The sequence below is a fragment of the Drosophila miranda genome, chromosome XL (assembly GCF_003369915.1).
Source record: "Drosophila miranda strain MSH22 chromosome XL, D.miranda_PacBio2.1, whole genome shotgun sequence".
In the NCBI taxonomy this organism is placed as follows: Eukaryota; Metazoa; Arthropoda; class Insecta; order Diptera; family Drosophilidae; genus Drosophila; species Drosophila miranda.
In genome coordinates this window covers 5977233-6000420 of record NC_046673.1, presented here as the reverse complement: position 1 = coordinate 6000420, position 23188 = coordinate 5977233, and the positions used below count along the sequence as shown (strand labels likewise).

At 44.5% G+C, this 23188-nt stretch overlaps 7 protein-coding genes across 7 annotated transcripts; 3 read left to right on the top strand and 4 right to left on the bottom strand.

The window, feature by feature from the left end:
- Positions 1-94: 94 nt before the first annotated feature.
- On the bottom strand, positions 95-2436 carry LOC108152428 (protein twisted gastrulation). The gene is made up of 4 exons (XM_017281760.2): positions 1465-2436; positions 738-953; positions 529-673; positions 95-473 (listed from the first exon to the last, which is right to left on the bottom strand). Exons 1-4 carry the CDS (start codon positions 1712-1714, stop codon positions 281-283), a joined length of 804 nt encoding a protein of 267 aa, XP_017137249.1. The 5' UTR covers positions 1715-2436; the 3' UTR covers positions 95-280.
- Positions 2437-2866: 430 nt separating this feature from the next.
- Positions 2867-7499, top strand: LOC108152383 (GPI inositol-deacylase). The gene is made up of 10 exons (XM_017281681.2): positions 2867-3182; positions 3240-3971; positions 4039-4218; positions 4279-4523; positions 4588-5010; positions 5068-5193; positions 5320-5513; positions 5581-6247; positions 6315-6410; positions 6479-7499. Exons 1-10 carry the CDS (start codon positions 3042-3044, stop codon positions 6639-6641), a joined length of 2967 nt encoding a protein of 988 aa, XP_017137170.1. The 5' UTR covers positions 2867-3041; the 3' UTR covers positions 6642-7499.
- Positions 7500-10372: 2873 nt separating this feature from the next.
- On the bottom strand, positions 10373-11797 carry LOC108164623 (sulfated surface glycoprotein 185). Its single transcript, XM_017300503.2, has 2 exons — positions 10709-11797; positions 10373-10644 (listed from the first exon to the last, which is right to left on the bottom strand). The coding sequence occupies exons 1-2, from the start codon at positions 11524-11526 to the stop codon at positions 10566-10568; spliced, it is 897 nt and encodes a 298-aa protein (XP_017155992.1). The 5' UTR covers positions 11527-11797; the 3' UTR covers positions 10373-10565.
- Positions 11798-12135: 338 nt separating this feature from the next.
- LOC108164544 (gustatory receptor 5a for trehalose) lies at positions 12136-12683 on the bottom strand. Its single transcript, XM_017300390.2, is given in 2 exon segments — positions 12136-12274; positions 12276-12683. Coding segments are annotated over 2 exon segments (309 nt in total). The 5' UTR covers positions 12446-12683.
- A 354-nt stretch (positions 12684-13037) lies between these two features.
- LOC108152416 (protein trapped in endoderm-1) lies at positions 13038-20869 on the top strand. The gene is made up of 7 exons (XM_017281733.2): positions 13038-13484; positions 19244-19362; positions 19428-19573; positions 19635-19735; positions 19808-19910; positions 19967-20454; positions 20525-20869. Exons 2-7 carry the CDS (start codon positions 19245-19247, stop codon positions 20709-20711), a joined length of 1143 nt encoding a protein of 380 aa, XP_017137222.1. The 5' UTR covers positions 13038-13484; position 19244; the 3' UTR covers positions 20712-20869.
- A 244-nt stretch (positions 20870-21113) lies between these two features.
- On the bottom strand, positions 21114-21925 carry LOC108152446 (60S ribosomal protein L35). The gene is made up of 3 exons (XM_017281800.2): positions 21819-21925; positions 21507-21643; positions 21114-21441 (listed from the first exon to the last, which is right to left on the bottom strand). The coding sequence occupies exons 1-3, from the start codon at positions 21819-21821 to the stop codon at positions 21210-21212; spliced, it is 372 nt and encodes a 123-aa protein (XP_017137289.1). The 5' UTR covers positions 21822-21925; the 3' UTR covers positions 21114-21209.
- A 207-nt stretch (positions 21926-22132) lies between these two features.
- Positions 22133-23183, top strand: LOC108152441 (ras-related protein Rab-18). Its single transcript, XM_017281787.2, has 3 exons — positions 22133-22337; positions 22478-22910; positions 22976-23183. Exons 1-3 carry the CDS (start codon positions 22279-22281, stop codon positions 23075-23077), a joined length of 594 nt encoding a protein of 197 aa, XP_017137276.1. The 5' UTR covers positions 22133-22278; the 3' UTR covers positions 23078-23183.
- The last annotated feature ends 5 nt before the right edge of the window (positions 23184-23188 follow it).

Genomic DNA, 23188 nt, shown 5'->3' with positions numbered 1-23188 from the left:
AACAATGTCAGTCCATAACATTGGCACAATCGAGATTTTGATAGTTGAGCTTTCAAAAAAAAAAAAAAGGTTGCTTTTTATTAAAAAAAATTTGTTTGATAAATCTTGGCCGGTTTAATAAGTAAACAATTAAAAGCGCCTATTTTTTAAATAAAAAATAATAATAATAGTGCTATACAAATATTACTTCGTACTACGTAATAATAATGTCACTGTATTGAGTAGCTAAATTTGTTAAATGTTTTCACTGTTCTTTAAATGGCATTTGATCGCACTGCTCTCAATAATTATTATTTACTGATCCATCGAAAGGACCCATATTGTCGCCAAAGTCCTGCATCTCCTCCTCAATGTTTTCATCGAAATCATCGCCCAAATCCTTAGATTCGGGACAGTTTCGACAGCGACTCTCGTTAACACCGTAGTTAATACATGTCGATCCCACGCACTCACAGCAGCCGTCGTGGAACCATCTAATTTGTTAGATTGCAATTAATACTGTCTATTCGTTATATGCATTATATTCACCTGGTACTGCTGGCACCCGTGGTCTGACAACTCTTTCGACACTTATTCCAGGAAACGCACTGGTCCAAATATATTACCGTGCAATTAACTGTAACTATATTGTCTCGCTCCTGGATTGCTTCATCCAAATTTTTATCATTTGTTCCTTAAATACAAGAGACTCGGTTAAACGCAAAGTAATAATACCAATTGCTTTGAGAATTACATACTTAAATAATAATGGCCATCCTTTTCGAGTTTGGGACCCTTCAAGTACTTGTCAAAATCCACTTGAAACGTGAATACATTCCAATTGTAGCCGAAAGTATCACTGTCATCCGGAGTTGTGACCAATGCGTTGAACAGCTCCGGCACACCATCGAAATCTTCGACATGAGATTTCTTTGACAGCGAATTGCGCGTGTCATTCGGCTTCGGACAGAGCTCTGTAAATTTAAATACCAATAAAACATACAAATAGAAAATGGGCAAATAGACAACTGCATGCTTTATAAAAAAAGATATTCTATCACGTGTTATGAGATGGGTCTTTGCCAACTGACTCGTGCTTGGCAAAGTCGAATGTCATAACATCATTACTAATAGGTTGCTGATCATCTGTTCTCAAGACGCAGCGACCTGCGACTGCCAATGTAAACGCCTATTCCGGGTCGTTGCGTCTATTCCGATATCGATACGAAACGCGCGGCAGTGTAAAAAGGCTATAAGAGTGGTCGGGAAACTGCTAATCGCTAGCTCAAGCCCGCTATCGATACCTGGTTGGCACATCGCTCACACACACTCACACATGCACGAACACTACACAGTTGAAGGCAACAAAAACAATGCGAGCCAAAGGCTGTCGCCCGATTGTCATCACCACATATTTTTATCTCGTCAGACCTCTGCCCAACCCCACCCTCAGTGTGGAAGGCCAACGCCAGCCGCATTACTTACCTACACAGCTGCAGCACTCCTCGTAGTACTTCTTCCCCAGGCACTTGAGACACTCTTTGCAGCAGGAGCAGTTCTTGAGCTCGCATTTGCAGCTCTGCGTCAGCATGCACTTGGATACGATGGATGCGCAGACGACTTCATTGCACGACTCCACATGGCCATAGAAGCACACGAGTCCCAGCAGTAGAAATGAGCCAACTGTGAGCGAGCGCCAAATATCCATAATGTTAGATGTTGTGGAGGATTTCATATGATTGCACACGGTGGACAAGGAGATGGCAGGGGAAACAGAGAGACACAACAGCAGTGGACGGTAGTTGGGGAGACTTTGACTGATATATTTATACTATATAGTGAATAATAGATGGAAATGCGATCTGTTTTTTTCTGTTTCACACGTATGTACATATGTATGCAAGTATATAAATATGTATCTTTATGTATGTATGGACCAGCTGCGCTTGTGTGATTGCAATTACAAAAAATTACAGTTGGGGAAAACACACACAAACACACCGACAAACTATTTGTTAACAACACATGTAATTGCACGGCATCATTCGCTTAAGATACTTTCAGTTTGGATTATTGAAATATGTATTTATATGTTGGATCAGACTCAGTCTACGAATATATTTCATAAATCATTGGACAAGCGCGTAACAACAGCAACAAGAAACGACTCCACAACGTACACTAAGAAGACAATAACTATCGAGCGACAGATCAGATTCGAGAGATCCGCAGCGGCAACGTAACGGCAGAGGCGACAACGAGACAGAGACGTCGGCGTCAGCTAGCTTGTTTTTATTATTGGCGCGACCCGCAACGATACAACTAGATACAAATACGAATACGCGAATTGAGCGCACACACAGAATCAAACCCACCACACACGCAACTCAGACTGGGGCTTAGAAACGTAAACACGTTACGAAGCGTTGATGATGCTGACGCCGGCGCTGCTGGCTTTGATTGTTGACAATTCTGGCTCTGGCTGCCAGCGAGGGGACGGGGCGGCTCGAAACGGATCGGATCGGGACACAGAGACAGGCGCACGCGTACGTTAGCTGAATGATCAGCTACCAACAACAATTATCAACACACACATGTACATACGTATGCATGTGGATCAAATGACTTAGAGATGAGCAATATTATCCGAAAATTAAACCTGATAAAATTGCTGTTCTTTCATTTAAAAGAGACGACCTTGCAATTTATTTGTTAGACAATGAAGCTGCAACCCCACTCAAAAATTTAAGACCATCTGTAAATCACAAACTATGGCTGGAAATAAAACATAGGTCCCTCCTATATTTTTGTCTGACGAAATGACACCAGTATGGGAAATTTATCTTAATCATTTCATACCTATGTTAATGAAATATTTTTATTTGGGCTATTTTTAATTCGAAAAAAAAAAATAACTCTCCTCTCTAATACTGAATTGCACTATCGCGTACCGATACTTTAAGACTCCGGTACTCGAACCTCAGCGGTCTGGCAGCGCCATCGGAACAACAATAACAAAAATACAGAACAAACTGAAATATGCAAAATTAGACATTTTAAAAATGTTTATGTTTCGGAACTGTGCCGTTCTCCTGGTGATTGGTTCCATCTGTTGTTTCATATATGGGATCATTAACCTCTATGTAGATGTGGAGCCGAATGCCTGTCGCATGACCTATATGTTTGGGCAGCCGATGTTTTCAGTAAGTTATCAGAATGAGATTAGCACACTCAACACACTATATTTATTGCTTATACAGCGAGTCCAGATAAAAAACGGCGAGCTGTATCCCAATTACAGACTTTTCTACTACTACGAAGGACTAAGGGACTCGGTGGAACCACTTACAAAGGACATGACCGGAGCTCCGGTTATTTTTGTGCCAGGCAATGGCGGCTCCTACAAGCAAGTTAGATCGTTGGCCTCCGTTGCCCTTCGCAAGGCTCTGACTAACGATGCCGGCATTCATTTAGACTACTACACCATCGACTACGATGAAGAGCTGTCGGCCCTCTATGGCGGATACTTGTTTCATCAGCAACGTTATCTTAAGCTCTGCATCCGCACAATCCTGTCCCTCTATAAAGGGCGCAGTGAGCAGCCGTCCATTGTGCTAATCGGGCACTCAATGGGCGGTAAGCTGGCGCACTCGGTTCTTACAGACTTAAGCATAGGACAGCACATAAATACGATTATCAGTATTTCCACGCCCCTTGACCGGCCCGTGCTAAATTTGGATGCTGAACTGGACGCTTTTTACGCACAGACAGATAGTGCTCTGAGCAGGACTCGAACAGTCACTCTACCAACGACTCGGACCAATGTATGCAACAGCTTGCACCAGAACCCACCAAGTGTCCAAAATATGGCTCTGAAAGAGACATCGGCAAACCTGGACAACGTTTTGCTCATCTCGACGGCTGGTGGGAATCGTGATCTCCTCGTGCGCCCGGGCCTAACAGCCTCCAAGTTCAATGATCTTCACGCCATGGTAAATTTCTATATAATTTCAACTTTGCTTCTTTCGCTATCTATTTTATATTCCTGTTACCTTGCAGACCTCGGCCATACCCCGTGTGAGCCTAAGCTGCGATCATCTATCCGCTGTTTGGTGCTTGCAGTTCATTAAGACCATAAATAGATTCCTCTTCAGCATTGCCCGGGTGCGCGACGATCGGTCAGTGATCTTTGGCACAGACAAACAACGCAACCTGAAGTCGGCTCTGTCTCACTTTGTGGTAGATTCTAATGCTTATAACTTATAATTTCTTCATCATTTATCGCGTCTGGTTTTTCAGAAGCGGCCAAGTCGCCCGCAGAACACTATGAGCTTTTCTGCAGCCAACAATTGGAACGAGGAGCGACGACTAGTCATCAATAAGTACTTCGCCAATGGTCTCAAGACTTCCTACTTTGACCTGATTGGCCTAAAGCGCCACAAGCGCTACAAAAAGCTGGCCATTGAGGCGCTGAATGTGGACGATATCGATTGGTTATTCGGCTGCACTGCCCAGGTCCACAAAGAGACGGGTCAAACTTACTGGTAAGCTGCCCCTCCTCCACCATGCTAAAGAGCAGCCCACATTGCCTCCTTTCTGCCATTTTAGCGAAAAGGTTACACCGCTCACCCATCTAGTTCAGCGCTTGCCGAACAGAGAGCGAGAGCCGCGAAGCATTGCAGTACTGGATCTTCACAATTTGCGCAACACCTACTTAGAATGGACTCATGTGCTGGTACGCCTACCAGCGGGCAGCGGTCACCTTGGCTACAATCTAGACATCTACGACCCTAAAGAGCGGCACGTTGACATCCGGCTTCCGCGCTGGTACTCCTTTTCCAAGCAACTAGCCGTCAATGAAACGCTGCAGGGCACACTCCACTATAGGCTGCGTATCAGCGACCTCTTCGATCCGTACCAGAGCCTGAGGGTGATTGTTGAGCCCCTACAGTGCCTCAAACCACAGTACCGCGTCACGGCAAGGCTCTGTGTTCCTTGGGCGGCGGGTTTTGAGCGCTTTCAAACGATGACGTGAGTTGATGTAGAAATCTATTCTTTCTTGGTCAATATTCGATTGCCTATCCACAGTTCTCCAGACGAAAAGCCTCAGCTTTATGCGAACGTACCCACCCTGCTTCCAAAGCACTACAATACGACCCTGAATCCTGTCGTAATGGACTTGTACCTGGACCCCATTTGCCGCTATCGTATAAGGTAAACAGACTTTAAATGATTTAAAGCAGTGTGGATTTATAATTCTCTTTCCCTCTTTCTCGGTCTCTCGCCTTCTCCTTCTTGTTGACGTTTTCTGTCGCACTCTGATTCATTTTTTAACCTAAGCTATGAGTACGGCTATTCCTCAGCCCTGTCCCGACTGGTCTTGGAGTTTTCCAGCTGGCTGCCGGCTCACCTGACATGTGTGCTGCTTATTGTTCTGCGAAAGCAGGTTTCAACCTTCCATGAAGTGGGCAGCTTCAAGAGCCTAAAGCCCTACACCGGCTATCTGCAGTACACATCACTATACGTGGTCACAGGTTGTCCAAAAGAAATGCTTCACATATGTCGTCCCAGAATGCAAACAAGTTTTCTGTTTTCTTGCAGCCTGTCGCCTGCTGAAGAAGCTAATACTGAGTAGCCGGGTGCTGCCCACTCCAGAGTCCTTGGACTACAGCATCAACGTGTCGATTGTGATCCACTGCGCAGCGATTGCGTTCTCCTTGGTGGCAACCCTGGCCACCTGGCTGGCCCTATCTCTCTACGGAAACGCATTCTATCGCTTGGCCTTGCGTCTGACGCGCCAATCACAGGCCAGCTCCGAAATACTGATCTCCATAATGACTAATCTGCCCATTACTTATGGCATCCTAACCATTGCGACGGCAATAGGCACCTGCAGTGGTGTGGGTCTGCTGCTGGCCTTTGTTTTCTACTTTCTAATGCTGTCGAATGCCTACAAGGACTGCCTGGAGGACTTCGTCTGGCAGAAGGCGGCTAACTTGGTTCGCGGTACGCCGAGTGAACCGGCTGCTACAGGATCTGAAGGAGCTGGAGACACGCTGTCGGGCATAGATGACCAGTCAGACGAAAAAAAGCAACAGCAGGAGGAGGAGCAGGAGCAGGAAGAAATGGAATCGGAAAAAAAAGAAATTGATCCAGAACCCTGTGTTGGCCTTCAAAACTTTCCCTTTCACGTAACCCTATTGTTGATGCTGCTCATGCAGCTTTTGCTCACTGCGCCAAACACATTGGCCTGGGTCCGATCTCGACGGTAAGTGAAGCTTCTATCCCTCACATAAGTCGTTGAAGGAATCATTTCTCCACCTTTTCCTCGGCAGCCATGGCATCGAGCTGCCCGACCCGAGCTTGCAGTCCAGCGTCGTTGTCTTGATCTCCCTAAGTTTACTGCTGCAGTTTCGGGCTCCACAGAAATGGTAACTAAAGATTACCGCTAATCGTAACCAACACAATCTTACACAGCCTCTCCTCTTCCCTGCCTTAGCTCTGGCTATTGGATGATGTCCATTGTCCTGTACGTGCTGTCTGGGATTGTTCTTTTGTACTGTCAGGCAGCCATATACAGACTGAACTTTGTGTTTGCTGGTGCCTTCGCCCTGCTGGCCGCCCACCAAGGCCTCTGGATTCTGTGGCGTCGCCTGAACTGAACTGGTTTTAGCACGTGTCTTAATTTGTTATTTATTTGTTCATTAGTTAATACAGCTATTAAGTTAGAGCAAACAATGGCAATGCCCGAGTCGAAGTGTGCGGTTGAGTCTTACATAAACCCTCAGGCGGCCATTACAATTACAATTAAGTCGATATTGGTCATAGCGGGAAGTCCAAACTAGTCCAAATAGGCGTTACTCGATTTGCCGAACGCACATTGCTTTCAATAAATTTTTTTACGCCTGCTGCACCCGATTTCTGTTGGAGATATCTGGTATCAGGTATCAGGTGGCAGGCATGTCAATTACCATTTATGTGAAATGTGTGAAAATTACCATAAACACTGGCCACACTGTACTGCCATACGCGGTTTTCGATTCAGCCCAAACCAAAAACCTTTTTTTTCACCATTTTTGTTTTCCACTTTGCCTTGGCATTTCCCAGTCGGTGCTGGAAAGCAAGCTTCTTATATCCGTGCCCTCCGGATATGTGCAAATGAATGTTAAATTCAACCAAAGACTAGTCTATATATAGGTACAAATATGTTTATGTATGTCTTTTACCTTTTTTTACCCTTAAATCCCTTTACCATTATTAATGTGAAGGACGTTTTGTATGTATATATAAAATATGGGAATTGTAATTAAATTTAAACATACTTAATGTAGCAAATACTACGGGTGCATACATACTGCTTGCCAATGTTTTCCGACGAGTAGGAAGGCAGACATTTGCAATGGTATTGGAAGCATCGGTCCACCGAACCTGATCGCCCCATATTAGATATACATATATACCTATAGCTCGTAACATACCCGTAGTTTTCAAAAATAAATAAACTCCCATTACTTATCCAATTGCTTGTTGGACAGTGTTGGGGGCTTTACTGCGACGTAAAAATTTCCACAAATTTATTGAATTCATGTCGGTTTAGCTCTGCGCCCCGATTTCAGATCGTAGCTGAAAAAGGTCGGACCTCCATCCATCCGAATTTAGCCGGACGACTTCCATCCAGACCGAGCTTCATATGTCTTAATGTCTCATTCGGCAGAGTGTTGAATGCGATTTGGAAAACTGGATCAGACAACATGTCTGTCATCGCCCGCGGATTGGCGAGTTATGGCACAGCAGGGCGTGGCAAAGTCATGCTGACACCCGCGGCAGCTGCCATAAGCGCCAGATTTGGCACGATTGCTGCTTGTAGATGGGGTTTCTTTTTAGTTGCACGTCCAGTAGTCAAACACGATAAGTGGTTAATGTTGTTCGGATCAAATAATGCGAGCATAATAGTCACATTCGAAAATTAAGTAGATAAACGCATCATCAGTTTGGTAATTGTTTAATTAAAGCTTTTTTGATCTTATCAATCGATAAAAACGATTTACAATATCTTGTGTCTTTAATTTATTAATTAGGCTAGAGTTTGCTAACTGACTAACAGCTAAGACAGATATAAGAGATATGTATATGTTTATAGGGGAAGTGCGCTGGTTATGGGCACGTTCTAGTTGTGGGCATCATCTAAACTTGAACAACAAGCAGACGCCACTGATCTAAGTATTGTGAATCGTTCTGATAACGGAACAAATATCTGCCGTTGATTATATATTTATAGCTTTCGAATTGAGATACATTGATGGGGGAAAAAAAGGTGTATGTTTTGATTTCAGTGTTGTAATTGTATGTGCTTTATCGTCGTGTTTACCCAAAATTGATGCATCACTTAATTTGTTGATCTCTTGGAAAAATGGCAGTCATTCCCGGTTATGAGCACCGCCATTTTACCTGTTGTGGGCACTCTGGCTATACCCGATACTCCAACACTGTAGGAAAGTGCAAGTGGATGCATCACTTAATTTGTTGATCTCTTGGAAAAATGGCAGTCATTCCCGGTTATGAGCACCGCCATTTTACCTGTTGTGGGCACTCTGGCTATACCCGATACTCCAACACTGTAGGAAAGTGCAAGTGGATGCGTTTCACACCAAAAAGAAGCGTTTTCGACCCCATAAACTGTATATATTCTTGATCAGCACCAATAGCCCAGTCAATATAGCCATGTCTGTCTGTCCGTCTTGCTTGACGCCTACTTCTCAGAGACTTTTAAGATACAAGGAAGAAATTCATAGATAATTACCATATCTAGGAGATTGCCCAATCTGGAATCACATCAAATTATTTGTATAGGCAAAAGGAACAAATAAAACTGCATTCCCTCTCTTTCACACACTCTTCGTGCAGTGTGCGCCCTCTGGCGGAACGAAGCCATGCTGGACTGAGTATCGGCCACAAATGTAGAGCCGCGGCCCTAGCCGCGTTCCTGCTTGATTTAGTTAACGCCGGTTTTGGTTGAGAAACTATGTGATATCGTTGTTTATGTTTTACGTGATTTTAGCCAAGTCAACACCGGAGCAATTATTTAATACAAGAAAATGGATTTTAATGCGTTGTTGCCAGACATTAAGTGTTGCTTAGCGGACAAGAAACCTGCCAAAGGGACTGCAAAAGCATATGGAATTCCTAGGAGACACCATTTCGGATGGTGTTTTGTTTAAATTCGTCCGTAATTGCAGCCAACGTACACATCAAACATTGTAATTTTATTGTTTTCAAGGCTTTCTTTTGGCTCAAAAAAAGGCTTGAAAAAGGCATGGACGGCGGGAAACACTAGCGAAACTAAGCGTACCAAGGAAACTCCATCTAAACCATCAGCTACATAGCATATTTAATACGTAATTATAATTAAGCGTCGGAATCGGTATCGTCTTTTATCATCCCTGTTCAGAAAAGGGACAGACTGATTTGTTGGCTAATGCGAGAAGGGGGGGAAATGAGAGCAAGCAGGTGCCCGCCCCTGTCATGACTCATGACTCATGAGAGATTGAAAAACATAGACAGAAAGAGAGGAAAAACCATCACCTCTAGTTATGTTCTAATGTTAAATCCTGCACTCCGTTTATCAATTTTTTGAATTTTTAGAACCATTTATATTTTTTCGTTTTTCTGCTATTGCAACGGCAACACCAGCCGCTATATTTCGATCCCCTCCGACAGAGGAAACACACTGCACGAGGAAGAGTGTGTGTGAGAGTGATGAGAGGGAGAGCAAGCACGTGGAAGGGGTGGGGTAGCGTAGCCACTGCAAATGGATTTGTTCATTCTCGCTATAGAGATATGGAGGTGGGATATCTGGTAGATATGGCCATTCTCTATGATTCTACGTTTCTGGTTTTCTTGTATCTTGAAAACTGCGGATGCCACAGTTTTTTGTGCTTTGTGGGGACGAAAGTGGGCTGGGCAAAATTTCGAAATACACTTCTAACAGTGTAATATCACAGGAGCAAGGGTACAAAATTGTCTTGCTCTAGCTCTTATAGTCGGCGGGTATAAAGTCCGTGGCTTTATGAATATCCACACATTTTTTGAGAAATAATCATTTTCTGTTTGAACATAGTCTTCTTTGACTTCTATAAATTTTGTCCAACGTTTCTCCAATTTTTTTATCCCTATAAAAAAGGAGTTTTGTCGAGGTCCTAAAAATAGGCACTTCTTTGGGAGGTGACTTTATTGTTGGAATCAAATCTCTCTCCGCGGAGCCACTTCTTCAGGTTTGGAAACGAGGAATAATGAGTACACAGGAATTCGCAGGAGAAATTAAAAAAATTCAAACAATTACAATGTATAAGTTAAAATATTTATTATTAAAACCAAATATAAAAAAAATGTTTGTTAAAAGAACATGGCATTAAAGATACAAATAGATGCTGATGATCTGTACATGGACATAGATTTACGTAGCCTATATATGTAATTGTATAGGTATAACATGTGTATAGGTATGAGTGTGTATATTTGTACAGTTTGAGCTTAGATAAAATGGGAAGGACGAGTGCTAAGAGATGTATGCACTAAAGAAGTGGCGACTACTGCCAGTAACCAGGAACGAGCTGTACTGGTCCCGGAACATGGGCCAGATACCCGGGCGATGGCATCACATCGACCCTGTAAAACGGAGGAGGAGAATTTTGAGAGAAAGTTAGCAGCAGTGTTAAAGGGATGTACAAACCGACTTGGCTCCGACTGCGAAGGAGCGGCGCGATAGTAGCGAGGTCTGGGCGCCACATAGTTTCCTGAGGCGAAGCTGCGGGGATTGGCAACGGGAAAGCGAATAGAGGAGGCTTTTGAGGACCGACCTCCGACCCTTGCACGGGCCCGCGAACGGGAGACTGTGGCAGTGCGTGCTGTGGCAGCTGCTGCTCCGGCTGCGGCGCCACCACCAGTGCTTGCTGCAGCTACACCTCCACCCAGTCCCAGTCCTAGACCTGACAAACCACCAATTCCGCCCAGACCGAGGCCTACAGATCCTGCGCCAGGCACTGGCGTCTGCCACATGGCGGCTAGCTGAATGGGTACTAGGGCTGGCAGCGAGACGGTAACCGGCACACCGGGAGGAGGTCCGGCTGGTGCCTCTGGGGCTGGTGCTGGGGCCTCCGGTTCTGGTTCTGGCTCCTCCTCTTCCTCGGGAGGGGGGGCGGTGGTCACCTCAGGCTCCGGCTCATCCTCGGGCTCAGGGGGTGGAGACGGAGTCGGCTTGGGCTCGACATCTTTCCAGGCCGCCAGCAGAGCCAGAAGCTCGTCCTTGGTTACGTGCGGGCTCGATGAGGGTGGCAGGTGGCTGATCTCGAAGCTGGGACTGGGACCGGCCCAGCCGCCACCGCTACTCCAACCGATGGGTGGACCGGGTGGGCCAAAGAGGGAGCGCTGTTGCCGCTGCGGGTGCACCGGTCCGCCCGGATAACGTATTGGCTGGATGATCTGGCCACGGATCTGGCTGAGGGAGAGCAGGACCAGTGCTAGGCAGCGGGAAATCTTGTGGGCCTGCATTGCTTAAGATCAGCTTGAGTGCGCGATGTTATCTGTACATCCATTGGCGACCGAAGCCTTTTATATGAGCCAGGCCGCTCCAGGCCATGCCGTGTCTGGGCAGACCAGGCCAGTCTGGGCCTGATCGAGTCGCGAATTGGGTTAACAATTGTCAGCCCCAGACTGGACTGGCCTGGCCTGGAACGGGCCGGAAGCGTCGGCTCGCGCGGCAATCGGCATTGGCATTTGGTCAACTGGTTCAAATCGTTATTTACGCATTGCAGTGTGCCTAGGAAGCTTGCACCATTTATGGCTCCCATTGCATCACACCGAAGACTAAGTAAGTAGCTGCGAATGAAAATGAAAACGAAAATGAAATGGACATGGAAAAAGTAGACACAGAAAGAAAGGAAAACTGGTTCGCGAGCACGCAGCTACACAACTGTGTAGCACAGTGTTTGCGCCTGGTCGATGGCTTAGTTGATGCCGCGTGCAGGCGAGCTCCCCGATTTTTTGCCCTCCCGAAACTGTGAGTGCCAGCTCGTAGGTAGCCAGCGTAGTCTCCGCCACCGTCCTCTCAGCGGGTATCACTATCAGATGCGGCTCCAACTAATGCTCGCCTGTCATCGATCATGACCACATGCTCACCGTCAGCAGTAGTTTCCTGGTGAAGTTGAGTCCCATCAGGGCCACCTCGTCGCTGGCCAGTTCGCGGTACACCTCCGCGTGGTAGGCCAAGACTGCCACCAGGCGAAGCAGACGCAGTGGCGTTCGCCGCCGACACAAATAGCAGCACGGCCGTGGAGCTGCGGCTGAACAGGAATGCGAGCGAGAAGCAGACGGCATGAGCGTTTGAGGACATCGCCCTAAACGGCGACCTGATGAGCTCCACCAAAGAGCGGTACTGCGCACGTGAGAAGGTCCAGCATACCTCGGTCATGGGTTAAGCTAAATCGAAGGGCTCAGAAGACTGACGCTGGTCTGCCGCGAGTTGCGGAAGACGTCTATAAGGGAATTACCAATACTATCACACATGAAAATCACCCAAAAAAACTACCTCTATGGCTATACGACGTATGAAAGAGTTAAGGGATACAAAAGCGGATCCATAATGATTTTAATCATGTGTATAGTCGTGGATGGTCTGCTGAAAGCAATGGAAAATGGAGGGCGAAACAAAATAGAAGCCAAATTTAGTATTAATTATTTAATAATAACAATACAATATATTTATACATATGTATATTGTATACATTATTATACACACATATTTATATAATGGTTCAATTAATAAATAATTTAAATCTTAATAATAATATTAATTTATTAATTAAGCCAATAGAAACGTTGAGAGGGTCCGCCATTGTGTTTCAACCATTTACGCCTGCGCCTAGAACATCGATATGTTTTGCACACTTGCGCCCTCGCAAGAAACATCGATACCCGCATGAGAATATATCGCAGGGTCGTCGGCTAGGGCTGGAGCGATATATCCAAACCTAGCTTTTCCATTGAAATGCTCCGACCACTACAACGACATCGACAACGAATGCAAAAACAAACAGCAGCAACCACAGCTCAGCTTCGTCACTCGCCTCTGCACTCGCACCAGCACTCGACCTAGTGGCGGCAGAGTTCTTTCTCGGCATTGTTTTTGTTAGTGTTGTTGTCCATTGCCAAAGAAAATACAAACTCGAACGTGATCGGAGATCTCTTGCGCAGAATCTTGCGCCGTCACAGCCGCAGCCTCAGCTCGGTGTGTCACTGCCAACGTCAGAGCCAGTGAAGGCTTTGATAACCATTAAACGAAACATTGTGTACTCTAATCGCGACTTGCCAACAAGTTCTAATACGTGTTATTATTGCCAATCTTGGTGTTTTTTTTGGTTGGCCGAGTGCTGTGCATCGAGCAAAATGCAATTACAAAAATAATATTTAAAATCGCTTAACAAAGAAAAAAGTACCATTAACACGATCGGGTAAGCCAAGGCAGGAATCATACCAACAATTTAAGGCAATTGTGCAGGGGATTGTTGTTGCAGTAGGTACACAAACACACACACACACACATGCATACATACAGATTCATAGGCACATGAATGGAAGTACCATAACGAAATGATAAAGAAACGGCTGTTCCGTCCCGTCCCTTGTTTGCCTGCCTGACTGTCCGATGCAACGGCATTCGGAATTCAATTCCCACCCTATGTCGAACAGCTTCGCACACACACACACACACACACACGCACACACAGTCGTACTCAAAAAATTTTCTTCGCCACCGTCCGATCCTCCCGGCTTGCCTTTTGTTTTTATTTATGTTCGCAGATTTAGTTGATTCTGTTGCGCTGATTTCGATTAAATATTAAATCTCCACTCTCTGGACAAAAGCCGCTGCACAGATTCCAAGCGAACGAATCATCATCATACCCCGCGCCCCCTCTCCACCACCACCGTTGCAGAGTCAGAAACAGCTTTTTCACTGGCTATCAAGAAATTTACATTTTTGAGCTTCGATTAGTCAGCAGCAACGGGCAGATACTACATACATAGGTATATTTTCGGTGCAATGACATCAAAGAACATAGGAATACTGGAGGACAAAACGCCATCTAGAAAAACGATCAGAGTAGAATAAGACCGTCTCAAATCCTGATTAAGCCAGTATTTCGAAAAAAGACACATACATATGTAAATTCATTCTGCCATTATCTACTATTTACATACATATAGATCTAGAGACTATTGTTGTATTTAACGTAGATCAATTTAAAGTGTCTTTCGCAGTTGTAAAAATACGGAAAATCAAAAGTCATCACTTTTGGATCATTTTCCACTAAATGCACGTTTTATCTAAGCCTTGTTAAGTTGCAATTACAAACATACATACATATTTTTTTTATTAACGACATTATTACCAAATATAAGATCCAGTTATTGGAGAAAACGGCAGAAAAACTTAAAATGAGATGAAGATTGATGGCAATACTGCCACAAAGATAATTTTGTTTGAATTGCTTTAAGAAAAACCACACTAAATATGTACATTGGAATTTATATACTCTTTTAGAGATCAGATGTTCCATATATTGATCATCGCCATCATTTTGGCACGCAATTGCAGTTACCAATGTGTGTACCAATCTCTACCAAAATTGTAAACAAATCTTACGACTAAGGTCATAGGCATAGCCAACATATGACCGATCTATCTGCAGGCTTATAAGAAATTTCCGCGTTCTTTGATTCACCCTGGCTGCAATAATTATCAGATCGTGATGAATTTTAGTTTATAAATCTCGATCCATTGGACATGTCTTTTTTTACCTTAAAACATAACAGCCAGAAGAAACGTTTCGGACCCCATAAAGTATATGTATTCTTAAGAAGTATCAATAGTCGAGTCGCTATAGCCATATCCGTTTAACGCCTGTAAGGACTAGGGCATTAAGGACTCTATGTTTTCCCCATCCATCCTAAAAAGAAAAATCAAAATTGAGACCTTCCTTTTGGCTGTTACATACAGCAACACGAATCTAGTATACCCCTCATACGCATTGATTATAATGGGTACACAAACTCTAGATATAGCCTTAAATAAGCTTAAATGGTACCACTGGCATATATTTATATTTACATATATTGTGTGCATATGTAAATTGTTTGATCGATAAGTTTTTGGGGTTCCGGTTCTTGTCTTGGTACTCTGAGGAATTTCGACTTGTGGGAATTCAAGGCTGATAAGACTGTTTGGGGTGTAATTCCAAACATACAACATACATACATATGTACATATGTACGTACATAAGCTCCTATTTGCTTAGCTGTGTGTGCACAATGCGTTTCTGTGGGGAGTAATCCGCTCGGCCCGAGTGGGGGAGCGTTATCTCTGATATCTGTGCCATCATCATTGCCAACTGGTTGGGGGAGGGGCCTTCGCTGTGTATTGTGTACACTCGCGCAGCTCTGGGAACGGGATGAGATGGAGTGGGCCCGGGACTGGATGCATGTACAGATTTCCATTTGCGGGCTCCCCCTGTCCGAAAACGGAGAGAACTGAAAACAAACACACATGTTGATCATGCATGAAAGAAACCGATTCGTTTAGCCCTCACCCCAGCTGCCTTTCTGGCGGTGGTGGTGGTGGTGATGGTGCTGCAGCGTTCGGAGAACGTTCCATGCACCGGAAACATACATATTTAAATGCGTAACATGGCGCATTTTAATTTAACCGATCCAAATCCAAATAACAAAAAATAATCATAAATGAAATTGTGTGTGTGCAAAGCAATTTAAGCCGCTCGTTGAATTTATGCTTGCGCGGCAGAAAACCCCTCGTGGTGCTCAAACCCCGGGCTAATTGAGATTTCCATTGATTCATTGTTTTCCGTTGTACCCACACGCACACACACACACACACACACACACACATCTGTGTATTTTTTGACGCGTTGTCAAGTTCGTGCAAGTTCTTCTGTTGACTTTCCAAAGAGCGCAAAACTGGGAACAGAACCCACTTCATACCATATTAGGTGCGTTGAAAACTCTGTGGCTGTGTCTGTGTCTGTGTGGGTGTCTGTGTGTGTGTGTGCGGTGGAGGGGGGCTGCAACTTTCAAGACTGCCTCCAGTGCGGGCGCCGCTTCTGCGCCACTTATCAACTCGAAAAGAAAAGAAAAGAAAATTAAAATTGAATTGGTCGTAAAAAATACATTAAAATTGCCGCTGATAACTCCTTGCCGGTCCGCAAAGATAACCATTACAAACCCCGACAGTAGGCATTGGAGTGCAGAAGAACACATGATTCTTGCACATTGTTAAGAGTCAGAAAACATGTGCACTCACTCAGCTTTTGGTTCAGTTTTCGACGATTCAACGTTTCGAAAGAAGCTTTCAACATCGGAACGATCGTTGTTTGTATGTATGTATGTACATATGTATGTAGCTAGTACTTCAAATCATACCATCGACTCTGATCTAAAATATATGGACATACCTACAGACCCGGTACATCTTTACCACTAAGATAAAATCTACGGTTGAAATATTATCAAGGCAGAACGAAGCTACTTCGGCGAGCCGAAGTTTATACTCTCTCACCTCCGATCTGACCGGACACCTATTGCAAAACGATACTCTTATTTTGGCAGACACTCTTTTTAAAAGCTGTTGTACATAGGGGTATATACATATAGGGTTACGCCCAGAAGGAAGCGTTTCCGACCCCATAAAGTATATGTAAATATTCTTGATCAGCATCAATAGCCGACTATGAGCATTAAGATCTTAGAGGCTATAAGAGCTAGAGAAACTAAGTTTCGTATCCACACTCCTGTTAGATCCCACTGTTTTAAGTTTTTCCCCCTAGAAGCTTCTGTCCAATTTAAATATATTATGTCCTCTGCAAATGGTTTCCTCCAAGAAGTTTAAACTCGCAATAAATGCCCGATAAGCTTCCTTTAAACATACGTAGACCTCTAATCAGTGGGGATTTCCAGTACAGAAATACAAATCTGGGTATAGGACTCATTATAAAAACCAGCAGGAGGGGCCTCAGCCGAGAAGAGAATTTTATGAGCGCTTTAGTGAATTTTTCAGAGCTTTCAAAAGTCAAGGGCACCGGCTCTACATGTAAGCCCGGTACTCAGTCAGTGTACGTATATTTCTTTGATATGTAACCTATAAAATATATTTTATATTATGCGTAAGCGCCAGAATTGGTGTCGGAGCCGATGAGTGACGCAGGCTCTTTCTCTCTCTCTCTATCTATCTATCTTTTGTGTCGCTGTTCGTAGAAGGGATGAATGGATTTGTTGCATAATGCTGGAAGCGGGATCTCTCCGGGATTTCCATGAACTTTGCTTGCACTTGTCATGAGAGATGGAAAAAACACAGAGAGAACGAGGGGGAACGTGGTGAGTTGCTGCGGACACCGCAACTCTACAGTTATACCCGATACTAAGTCAGTATGACGTCGGGCGCTGCGTAGCCAGTGCAAATTGGTTTGCTCCTTTTGGCTATAAAAATTATCTGATCTGATCCAGATTCAGCAATCTGATAGATATGGTCGTTATCTATGATTTTGCGTTTTTAGTTTTCTCGAATCTGCAATATTGTGGATGCAACAGATTTTCGTTCTTTGTGTGGGCGGAAGGGGGTGGGGCGAAATTTTGAGATATACGTTTTATAGTGAGATCTAACAGGAGTGCGGATACCAAATTTGGTTACTCTAGCCTTAATAGTCTCTGAGATTTGTGGATGCCCCAGATTTTCGTCCTTTGCGGGGGCGGAAGGGGGTGTGGCGAAATTTGGACACGAAACGGTCAAGGTCCGATATCACAGGAGTGTGGATACCAAATTTGGTTGTTCTAGCTCTTATGGGTTCTGAGATCCTTGAACTCATATTTTGCAATTGGCAAAACCGACCATGAAACCTGTGTGTTAGAGAGAGACAGAGCGAGAAGGAATGAAATTGTTTTCTTGATTCTGGCTATAATAATTGTACGATCTGGTTCAGATTTTGCACTCTAGAAGATATAATCATTTTCTACGATTCTGCTTTTTTAGTTTTCTCGTATTGTCGAAATTGTGGATGCCAGAGATTTTCGCCCTTTGTGGGGGCGGAAGTGGGCGGGGCAATGTTTTTAAATATTCTTGTAGCAGTGACATATCACAGAAGTCTGGATCCAAAACTTCGTTGCTCTAGCTCTTATAGTCTTTGAGCACTAGGCGCTGAAGGGGACGGACAGACGGACATGCGGACAGACAGATAGACAGACAGGGCTCAATCGACTCGGCTATTGATGCTGATCAAGAATATATATACTTTATGGGGTCGGAAACGATTCCTTCTGGACGTTACACACATCCACTTTTACCACAAATCTAATATACCCCAATACTCATTTTGAGTATCGGGTATAATAATCTTGAATTTATTGCAAACATATGCTTTCTGTGGACACTGGTGTCCTTTGTCGGGTGCTTCTGATTAGGGAATCCCATCTATACTAATCTACATAATTATAGATTTATACTCTTTGGTTTTTGAAATTTGAAAGACCTAGACTGCTAGACTGCTTTGCTTTTCTGACGAGGAAGTTCAGATGGGACATATCGCAAGCCATGCAGATTGTAATCATTCGAAAACCGGATTGATCATTACTACACTCATATATTACCAGTCCAGTTGAAATCTTATAACAAATTCAGAGCGCATAAATCAAATGTCGCGACTGAAAACCAACACGAGAGAAGCATTCGGAGTTCGCAGACTTCCTCGCTTATCCATGAGATCAAGTTTGTCTGAGCCAATCGCTTCCGCAGGATTTTGGCACATCGTTTCAGACCTAGAAACATGTCTTTTGGGCACTTTCACTTACATACCGGACTTTATACGGGTGTTCGATCAATTCACGTGCGTGTAGGGCGAAGTCATATCTTCGGAACAGTGCTCAAAGGGGGCTCTAAGCCAGACCTGCTGGCGCCTTTAAAGTCTACAAAGTGCTGCCACTGATCCTGATAAGGAATACATATATTTACCTTCCTTCCGCCGGTCTGCGTGCCGCAAAATCAATCCCCCTCTGCTTGTTCAAAGAAGATCACTTGTTGGCACACATGTGCATGCACATATGTACATAGTGCTAGGTATTTGTTAAGGGTAATTCAATCATAATTGGATGTACCCATTTATCTAATCTGTAGCTTTAAAGAACACTTTCCTCCGTCTCTATATTCCAGCATGGACATGGACATGAACGTGGACCTGGGTGCCCCCGCATCCCAGTCGATATACCCGCATTCGGCAACAATGTTTGCCGCCATCAGTGCCTGCGTCTTCACGACCATCGGCGTGCTAGGTGAGTGAATGAAGTGTGTACCTTCGTCAGGCATCTGCTAACCTGCCCAACTACTTCTGCATCAGGAAACCTAATCACTCTGCTGGCTCTGCTCAAGAGCCCGACGATACGGGAGCATGCGACGACAGCTTTTGTCATATCCCTGAGCATATCAGACCTGCTATTCTGCTCCTTCAGCATGCCCCTGACAGCAGTTCGATTCTTCCAGGAGGTGAGTCCGACCCCGTACACACAGTGCCCATTCAACAATCAGTAACACGTTTCCACCACAGAGCTGGACCTTCGGCACCACCTTGTGCAAGATATTCCCTGTCATCTTCTACGGCAACGTGGCCGTCTCACTTCTCAGCATGGTGGGAATCACCCTCAATAGGTAGGAGCTGGCGGCTAAGCCGCTCTGCGAAGGCCGTTGACTAATCCACACCCTGGTGTAATCCCCTTGCAGGTACATACTCATCGCTTGCCATAGCCGATACTCCCAGATCTACAAGCCTAGGCTCATAACGCTGCAGTTGGTTTTTGTCTGGGCCGTGTCTTTTCTGCTTCTGGTGAGTAAAAAATGGACAGCGATTAAGTGTGGGAAATATCAAATTGAATATTACAGCTGCCACCCATTCTGGGGATCTGGGGGGAAATGGGACTGGATGAGGCGACGTTCTCCTGCACAATACTCAAGAAGGAGGGGAAGTCGATCAAGAAGACGCTCTTCCTTATTGGTTTCCTGCTGCCCTGCCTGGTCATCATAATCTCCTACTCCTGCATTTACATTACTGTGCTGCACCAAAAGAGGAAAATCCGGAGCCACGACAACTTCCAGATTGGCGCCAAAGCGGCGGGCAAGGGGGCGTCTGGGGGCTCGTACGTGACGACAACGTGCACGAGAAAAGTGCGCGAGGACAACCGACTCACTGTAATGATGGTGACAATCTTCCTGTGCTTTCTCATCTGCTTTCTGCCACTGATGCTGGCCAATGTGGTGGACGATGAGCGGAAAACCTCCTATCCCTGGCTGCACATAATAGCCTCAGTCATGGCCTGGGCCTCCAGCGTCATCAATCCGATCATTTACGCGGCTAGCAATCGCAACTACAGGCAAGTGGCATTGTCACCCTTTCCCCCCGCCCCCCCAACCGATAATATATGTATATCCTTGCTCTTGCAGAGTGGCCTACTACAAGATATTTGCGCTTCTCAAGTTCTGGGGCGAGCCCCTGTCGCCGATGCCAAGCAGGAACTATCACCAAAGCAAAAACTCAAAGGAACTCTCGGGCGTCATCCGCAGCACTCCGCTCTTTCACGCCGTTCAAAAGAACAGTACTAACCAAATGTGCCAAACATATTCAGTATGATTGAGTCGATGTCGAGCCTTTTCCCTTGCATTAGAGCTGTTCATCATACCAATTACCTACTAATTACTTCCTAATTTATGTATGTACATATACGTGTATTGAAACGCGTATGAAGTCGGAAGCAAACGAAATAAATATAACTTTAGATCAATTTAGAATGCCAGGTCTACGTTTGATTAAACTGAATTTGTCTGGGGAAACTGGAACCCCTATAGAGGATTGGTTACGGCTCGAACCAAAGTCTAAATTCTACTTTACGTAAAGATTATTTACGACAGCTGGATGAGAGTTTTTCCAAGCTATCAGGAATCCAACCACAAAATCATTCATAAGTTGAGGCACACGCGTTTTTCACACTTCAATTTGGGACGCTCCCAGACATGGCAAACAAAAAAGTTGTAATCACATTAAAAAAATTGTTTATTTTTCGTTTTCTTCTATTTGCTGGATAACTCTTAACGTCCTCAAGAAATGCAACAGAACTAATTGCTGCAGTATTTATGCCTTGACGGCATATTTGCGCTGAGGGAAGATGGAACGCTTGCGAATTTCCTTCAGCGTCTTGCGGTTGGCATCGCGAGGCGACAGAGCCTTGCGGATGGCGCGAGTCTTCTTGCGGCGCAGATCCAGGGGCTTGTACTTATTGTTCTTGAAGACCTTGCGCAGGTTCTCCTTCTGCTTCTGGTGCATGACAATGTAGACGCGAGCGATCGCCTTGCGCACCACACGGCTGCAATTGCAAACAAACAAGTCGGTCAGTCTTGGGGCAAGGGAGCTGGTCAAAACACTACTTACATCTTGGAGAGCTTGGAAGGCGCTCCTCCGGTGACCTTAGCCACACGCAGATTGAGGAGCTCATTCTTGAGCTCATCCAATTGCTTGGTGAGCTCCTTCTTGTCCTTGGTTCTCAGCTCGGAGCACTTGACCTTTACCTGAGTGAGGCAAAAAATCATCGAATTATTAGTTATTCAGAAAGCACTAAAACAAATATTATTCTCATCACAAATTAGGTATTGGTGTCTTTGATTTTCACACATTTTTGTTATGTATTATGCACGGATGTCTGTTATTTTCATAGATTATTTTTCACGCAAAATCGGCACCAACCATTTTTCTCGCTGGTCACGTCAAAAAAGAAAGAAGGAACGATAACTGGTTGACGTCAAACCGATTTCGGAACCACGCAATGAACCAGCGCGCTGGTTCAAATTCACTGTCATCGAACTAAAGTCGCTTTGGTTCATTTTGCTCTGGATGCATGGAAATTCTCATAACTAGGTGGCATATTTGCTCTAAATTTTTTACGATTATTTAACAGAAATCTGAGTATTTCGTTCAGATAATATATTGAATGTTCTTCGACAAAAAGAATATCGATGCAAAGAATCGGTTCATTCTGAGCTGCAATTTAGACTTATCGAACTCATTGCAGCGTCGAGCCATGTAAACAACTCGCAACCTTGGTCGCCAAAGATTCGCTGTATATTTAGATCCGCAATAGTTCTACAAATAAATAAGAGCCAATGAGTTGGTTAAAAAGGCACAACATATACATTAATTGATAACAATGGTTGATAGGGCTATCAAGCTGTTAGTCATCGGAGAAAGTGGTGTAGGAAAATCCAGGTATGTTATATACGTATATATTTCAGTGCCTTAGACCTGCTGCGTATATTCCATATACGAACGCCCTTCCATTGTATATATACATATACGCAACAGATATAAGCTAGAAGTTTCACTGTTTGCATCATATTTTTCTATAGCTTAATACGGCGCTTTGTCGAGAACAAATTCGACGAGAATCATGACGTCACAATTGGCATGGACTTCAAGAGCAAGGTGATGAATGTCGACGGCATTGACTATAAAGTAGCACTCTGGGACACTGCAGGAGCCGAAAGGTTTCGCAGTCTGACACCAAGCTTCTATCGGAAGGCTCTTGGCGCCATCCTGGTCTACGATATCACGAACCGCGATTCCCTGGTCAAACTTGAGGCCTGGCTGGCCGAGCTGGACAGCTACAGCGATAATCCCAACATAGCCATAATCGTCGTGGGAAATAAAATCGACCAGGAGCGTGTTGTCGATCGCGAGGAGGGGCGCAAGTTTGCCCGAAAGCATCGTGCACTCTTCATAGAGACCTCGGCCAAATGCGACCAGTTCGTTAGTGATGTGTTCAAGGACGTTGTTGAGAAGGTAACTGATTACATGGTGAAGTTCGGGATATGTATGTTCAGAAATAATCCATTTTTCCCTTGCAGATTGTATCCTCGGAGTATTTTGGCAACGGAAATGGCTCCAATGGCATGGATATTGGAGGCAATGACGATGAGGAGAAACCTGCATCGACGTGTAATTGTTGACGTCCGTGTGTTTCAGCCAGATGTTATGTGTGCTTTGTCAAATTTTTAGCTTGTATTTTCTTATTTGTTTCAATATCATTAGCATAAAGTCAAACTAACCCTTCAATTTGT

Excerpts from the sequence above, each read along its gene's own strand:
- LOC108152416 (XM_017281733.2), top strand. The coding sequence starts at position 19,245 with ATGGACATGGACATGAACGTGGACCTGGGTGCCCCCGCATCCCAGTCG. Across the intron at positions 19,363-19,427 it reads CACGACCATCGGCGTGCTAG|GAAACCTAATCACTCTGCTG; the intron begins GTGAGTGAATGA and ends CTTCTGCATCAG. Across the intron at positions 20,455-20,524 it reads GCTAGCAATCGCAACTACAG|AGTGGCCTACTACAAGATAT; the intron begins GCAAGTGGCATT and ends TTGCTCTTGCAG.
- LOC108152446 (XM_017281800.2), bottom strand. Across the intron at positions 21,442-21,506 it reads CCTTCCAAGCTCTCCAAGAT|CCGTGTGGTGCGCAAGGCGA; the intron begins GTAAGTAGTGTT and ends TTGCAATTGCAG.
- LOC108152441 (XM_017281787.2), top strand. The coding sequence starts at position 22,279 with ATGGTTGATAGGGCTATCAAGCTGTTAGTCATCGGAGAAAGTGGTGTA. Across the intron at positions 22,338-22,477 it reads AGTGGTGTAGGAAAATCCAG|CTTAATACGGCGCTTTGTCG; the intron begins GTATGTTATATA and ends ATTTTTCTATAG. Across the intron at positions 22,911-22,975 it reads TCAAGGACGTTGTTGAGAAG|ATTGTATCCTCGGAGTATTT; the intron begins GTAACTGATTAC and ends TTTCCCTTGCAG.
- LOC108152428 (XM_017281760.2), bottom strand. The coding sequence starts at position 1,714 with ATGAAATCCTCCACAACATCTAACATTATGGATATTTGGCGCTCGCTC. Across the intron at positions 954-1,464 it reads GGAGTGCTGCAGCTGTGTAG|AGCTCTGTCCGAAGCCGAAT; the intron begins GTAAGTAATGCG and ends TTAAATTTACAG. Across the intron at positions 474-528 it reads ACGGGTGCCAGCAGTACCAG|ATGGTTCCACGACGGCTGCT; the intron begins GTGAATATAATG and ends CTAACAAATTAG.
- LOC108152383 (XM_017281681.2), top strand. The coding sequence starts at position 3,042 with ATGTTTATGTTTCGGAACTGTGCCGTTCTCCTGGTGATTGGTTCCATC. Across the intron at positions 5,514-5,580 it reads ATCACTATACGTGGTCACAG|CCTGTCGCCTGCTGAAGAAG; the intron begins GTTGTCCAAAAG and ends GTTTTCTTGCAG. Across the intron at positions 6,248-6,314 it reads GCCTGGGTCCGATCTCGACG|CCATGGCATCGAGCTGCCCG; the intron begins GTAAGTGAAGCT and ends TTTCCTCGGCAG.
- LOC108164623 (XM_017300503.2), bottom strand. The coding sequence starts at position 11,526 with ATGCAGGCCCACAAGATTTCCCGCTGCCTAGCACTGGTCCTGCTCTCC. Across the intron at positions 10,645-10,708 it reads TCGCAGTCGGAGCCAAGTCG|GGTCGATGTGATGCCATCGC; the intron begins GTTTGTACATCC and ends TCCGTTTTACAG.